The 5,884-nt window shown below is 34.3% G+C and overlaps 1 protein-coding gene across 1 annotated transcript; it reads left to right on the forward strand.

Moving 5' to 3' along the window:
• LOC18595964 (defensin-like protein 276) lies at positions 3,101 to 3,479 on the forward strand. Its single transcript, XM_018123060.1, has 2 exons — positions 3,101 to 3,204; positions 3,282 to 3,479. The coding sequence occupies exons 1-2, from the start codon at positions 3,141 to 3,143 to the stop codon at positions 3,440 to 3,442; spliced, it is 225 nt and encodes a 74-aa protein (XP_017978549.1). The 5' UTR covers positions 3,101 to 3,140; the 3' UTR covers positions 3,443 to 3,479.

The raw sequence follows: 5,884 nt of genomic DNA on the forward strand, positions 1-5,884 counted from the left end.
AACATAACTTTTCTTCGTCTAGGTAAAAATGAAGCCTAAGACAAGGACTCCCTCAAAGGCCACGACAAAATATGATGTCTTCGATGAAACTATGGTTAGACAACAGACGTCTTTATCAAGGAGTTGTGGAAGAGCTAAAGCTGCAAGATGCGCTCAAAATGTTGAGCCTAATGATGTGCCTACTGGCGATGACTATAAGGAAGGTAGAAATGATCATCCGACGGGAAGAAATGTCACTCTAGAGGATTTAGCAGCAAGGTTGCAAAGCTAGGCACATGAGTTTACGAAGTTCAGTAGCAAGGGGAGTACAGCTGGAGTAATGGATACATTCTAGTCTTGCGGACCCAAATTATATGCCAACGGTGGAATCGGGTAGTGGGGCAATTGTGGTAACTTTTTTAGACTTCATGAAACTTAGGCCTCGAATGTTTATCGGCTCAACTATCGAAGAGGATCCACGGGGCTTCCTAAAGGATATGGAATGTATATGCCCAATGTTGAGATATTTTAGCCAATGATTCATCGAATTAGTGGGATTCTGGTTAAAAAATATGGCTACGATCTAGTTTATGACTCTCAAGAAAGGAAGATCGGCTTCACTTACATGAGATGAATTTGTCCAAGCATTACTGGACTGATTTTTATGTAACAGCGTGAGAGACACCAAGGCACAAGAATTTGAGACCCTGATGCAGACCCCAGATATGTCGATGATGAAACACGATATCTGATTCACTAGACTATCTCGTTATGCACCTGACTTGGTCTTGATTGAGGAACAAAGGATCAAAAGGTTTATGAGAGGCTTGACAGAGCCATTATTCAGTGTCATTGCCACCTAAAAGTTTACTTTTTACTTTGTAGTGGTAGATACTGCTAGATTGATTAGGAGCCGTAGAATAGGGACTATGATGGAAAGGAACAAGGATTGAAAGGCCAGGGCAACAAGCTAACGGGTTCAAAGGGATTCCAGTGAGCCACGAAGTCCAATGTTAATAGGTTATCGGGACCGAAAAGAACTACTCCTACACATACACCATCTCGAAACGATGATTCTTTTAACCTTTTAGGAAGGCGAAAGCTATTCAGTGGAATATCAAATTTGGGCCCCAAACAAATAGGTATTCTATGTAATAACTATGGTAAAGCACATGGTGGACCATGCCTCAAATCAACAGGGTTATGTTTCAAATATAAACAGTCAAGGCATACGATGAAAGATTTGTTCGAGGCCTAGATAGTCAATGGGAGATAATCATGGCTATATGCAATCCATGGAAACTACACCGCCTTGGGTGGTGCCCTCTACAATAGATGCTAAGAAAGACAAAGTCTAGTGAATAGCCACATCATCTTAAGGCAGAGTAGAACAACAGGGTAGCGCTGGAAGTGGTTAAGCAAGAGTGTTGACTCTAACACCGTGTGATGCTCAAGCCTCTAATATAGTAGTTACAAGTATGCTTTATGTTTGCGGTACCAAAGCTTTAGTATTGTTTGACCCCGGATCGACACATTCATTCGTGTCACCTCAGTTTGTGTTGAAATTGAACATGTATTATTGTGAAATGGAAAAGCCTCCAACTGTGACCACCTCCTTAAAGGAAATGTTTATGGTAGAATATGTATATAAGTCCTATGTTATTCTCAAGTGTCGCAGTCTCACTTGAAAATGGCATTACACTCTCTACAGTTTTACCCAATCGTTGCATTTGTTGGACAGAAGCAAGTAAATGGTTCAATGCCCATGCTAATTAGAATTGTGCAGCCAACTATTCTGTGAATGTCGTGTGTCTACCGGGCTGTACAAACTATTGTGTATACGTCACTTGCCATTGTTATGGGTTACAGACCGAATGTTGTGGTATATGTGAAGCACTATAAATCTCATTTTGATTGAGCTGATTGCCATGTTGTACAGCTTCTTCATGTGACATAACATTTGTATAGCGTTCCTTAATGGTGACATACACTACCAAAACATTCCTCTGTTCTAGTCGAATTAATGCAACATCCTTATCGTCCTTGATAATTAGGCATGATAGCTCTCCTAGTGTACTGAACAATGCATGTAACTTAATCTCGTGAATTTCTAAGTTTACCTCAACAACATCTTCAACCAGCTTCATCAAGCGTGCAAATGACAAATCACTCCTAGCCCCCAGCATTCGTGACTCGCCACCCTTGTAAATGCTATCCACATACTGACTACCACTTCTTATCACAACTTGCACAATTGGAACCCCACTTAAATTTTGAAAACAAAAAATTTGTCAATCATTTTACATTCCATGTTGTGTTCTAAAATTTGTCAATCATGTTGTTACACGCCATGTTCAAAAAATGTTACACGCCATATTGAAAATATGTTACACGCCATGTTCAATAAAAATGTTACAATCCATGTGCTAACACATGTTATTTCCATAAATTTTTTTACACGCCATGTGCATTAAAGATGCATGACGTGTAACAATTTTAGGCAATGTTTCTAATACATATTCTAATTTACACAAAAAGTTTCGAAAATTAATGTGTTGCAGCAATAAACCCAATAAAATACCTTGATGAGATCTTTGCTCTAGGATCTATTTATCGATGATGATGGTGCTCAACAGAGAATTGACAGAACTGATACAGTTCGGAGAGCTAAGAGAGCTGGTGACGATGGTGCTCAATAGAGAGTTGATAGAGCAGATACAGTTCAGAGAGCTGAGAGAGTTGAGCAAGTTGAAATAGCTGAGTATTTATTTTCTCTATGGTAGAAGAGAGATATTAGGAGGTTAATTTGCCAAGATGTTTTTGTCTACTCATGCTTGTTCTTAGGTCAAAACAGATAACTTTATATGATTGACTATTTCTAAAATCACCTTATGAGAAGGGTTATTTCTTACAATTTCCTCTTTCAAGTGTTTCAACAAAAATAAACACATTTAAACAAATCTACAATTTTTTTGTTTTTGGTAATGATATCTTGAATTCCATATAGATATATATGGTTTCCTTTTTAAAAAAAAATAAGGGGTTGCTAGGCAACTATGCATATGGCAATATTAAAGTTACGTGTTATAAAACCCTGCCTTGTCCTAAGCTACCTACTTCACTTTCCCCTTGAAAACCTTCATTCTGTTCCTGCAATTATAATGGCATCAAAGCAAGCAATGGTGGCTTTTGCTGCTCTCATCATATGCCTCTTGCTTTCTTCAGGTAATTAAATATCAATATTTAGTATACAATTAAAAAAAATAATGAAGCATGCAAGTGTATATCTGTTTGTTTTATAGGTATTGGAGTGAGCGGCCAAACTTGTTACTACATTGAAGAAAATTGTCGTGCCAATGCTGATTGCACAAAAATATGCTCCAATCAGGGATACGAGTCCGGTGCCATATGTGTTCCTAACAATACGGGATCGACGCATTGTTGCTGTGTCATTGACTCTTGACCGTACCTAAACTATTAGGTGGTAGAATAAAGGTGGCATTGTAGCCACATATAATGGGTCTGAGCTTTATTGTCACTGTTGTTTTCATAAAGTAAAATAAGAAAACATTGATCTAAGCCTAGTATTTTTTGCAATTATTGTTTTTTTCATAATTTCGAGCACTTAAAATTAAAATTAAAGAGTGGATAATCCTCCAAAATCTTTAATGCTTTTTAATTTGTCTACTTTTTTTCTTTTTAATTTTGGTATTTAGTCTGATAATCATTGTTCCCCTTACTTTTCCTATTCATTGTTAGATTTTTTGGATGGTTCTGATGGTTTATCATTTGCTCCAAACTAGTTCTATTCTATATATAAATTATTATCAACTCAACAAAATTAGAATGATGAAGATGTATAATACTTCACCATATTTTGATTATGTTGGACAGTTTCAACAATAATAATGAAAGAATAAAAAAAACTTTTTTTGAACAATTATGATTATTTAAGAGTTATATTTGTTCAAATAATTATGTGAAAAATCAAACAATTATATTTGTTAAAATATAGACAATTGTGTGTATTGGAAATAGATAGTTGTGTTTTTTAGGAAAAGACATCTTTGTCTACAAATAAGACTTTCTGTTTTCTAAAATAGGAATGTAAAAGAAAAAGGGAAAAGAAGAATAGGAACAATTCACAATTATTCTCTCCGCCTGTTTCAATTTCTTCTTAAGGGTCCGTTTAATAACCGAAAAATAATTTGTTGAGAAAAGATTTTGTGGAAAATATTTCATAGAAAAATTTAATGTTTCATAATAAATATATAGGTTTATGGAAATTGAACTTAATGATTCAATTTTAGTCAACATTGTGTTTGAATCAAGAGATGTAATTCTTTAAACAACTACAGTTACTACAATCACTTAATGAAAGAATATTTCATTAGAATAAATTGAAAATAATGATGAATGTTGTCCACAAATAAGGATGAAAAGCAAAATGATTAGAAAGGCAAAAGATTTTTGTGAGACCCTCAATTTCTATACAAGGGTAAAACCATAATCTTTCTTGATTAGCTTTGGAGAATTTTTGTTTTTGAAACAAATAACAAAATTTTCTTGGAAAACACGTATTTTATGAAAAAAGAAAAAGAAAAACCAAGTTAAAACCAACTATTTGCATCCATCAAATCTTGTCAAATCCACAATTTTCTGTTTTTGGTAATAAATCTTCAAGCTCATCTACAATCTAAAGCTTCATGAGATTCATGAACCAAACTGTAATTAATTTTTGCATTGAGGATTTATTTAAATTAAATCAATTCCATATATATATGGTTTCCTTTTACTTAAAAAAAAAATAATAAGGGGCTGCTAGGCAACAATGTATATGGCTATTTTAAAGCTGAGTGTTATAAAACCTTACCTCGTCCTAGGCTACCTAGATTCCTAGTTCCTACCTCACTCTCCCTGGAAAACCTGCCTTTTGTCCCTGTAATTATAATGGCATCAAAGCAAGCAACGGTGGCTTTGTTGCTCTCATCATATGTTTTTCACTTTCTCCAGGTAATTAAATAACAATATTTAGTATACGTTGCAATGCATATATCCTGTTTTTACTTAAAGAATCAAGTTTAATATTTTTTTTACAATTAAAAAAATAATGATGCATGCAAGTGTATATCTGTTTGTTTTATAGGTATTAGAGTGAGCAGCCAAACTTGTCACTACATTGACGAAATTACAATGTCAATGCTGATTGCACAAAAATATGCTCCGATGACGGATATGAGTCCAGTGCCCTATGTGTCCCTAACAATACGAGATCGAAGCACTGTTGCTGTATCATTGAGTCTTGAACGTGCCTAAACTATTAGGTGGTCGAATAGAGGTAGCATTGTACCCACGTATAATGAGTCTAAGCTTTTATTGTTAATTCTCTAGTTTTCAGAAAATAAAAGTAGAAAAAAAAAAAACCTTGATCTAAGCCTAGTATTATTTGCAATTATTGTTATTTTTTTTAATTTCAAGTATTTTAAATTAAAATTAAAGAGTGGATAATAGTCCAAAGCAGTGGCGGAAGGAATGAAGGCTAGGCAGGGTAGGGCTCCCAAAAGTTTTAAAATATCATAATATATTCTTATTTTTTAAAATTTTATAATTTTGTCCCTATAATAATTTCTTTATTTAGTAAAATACCCTAAAGCAATTAGTCAACAACTAATTTTAGTAGATTTAGAGACTAAAGTAAAACCAATTACAATATAATTATATCCCCAAGACCCCACAACAGACCCACTTCTTGTTCGCCCTCAAATGCAAAATCCTAACTTCACCATTGGTCTAGAGTCTTTAATGCTTTTTAATTTGTTCAATTCTTTTTTTTTTTTATTATCTAGTCTGATAATCAATGTGCCCCTCACTTTTCCTGTTCATTGTCAAATTTTATGGATGATTA

This window comes from Theobroma cacao, chromosome 6, assembly GCF_000208745.1.
Source record: "Theobroma cacao cultivar B97-61/B2 chromosome 6, Criollo_cocoa_genome_V2, whole genome shotgun sequence".
NCBI lineage: Eukaryota > Viridiplantae > Streptophyta > Magnoliopsida > Malvales > Malvaceae > Theobroma > Theobroma cacao.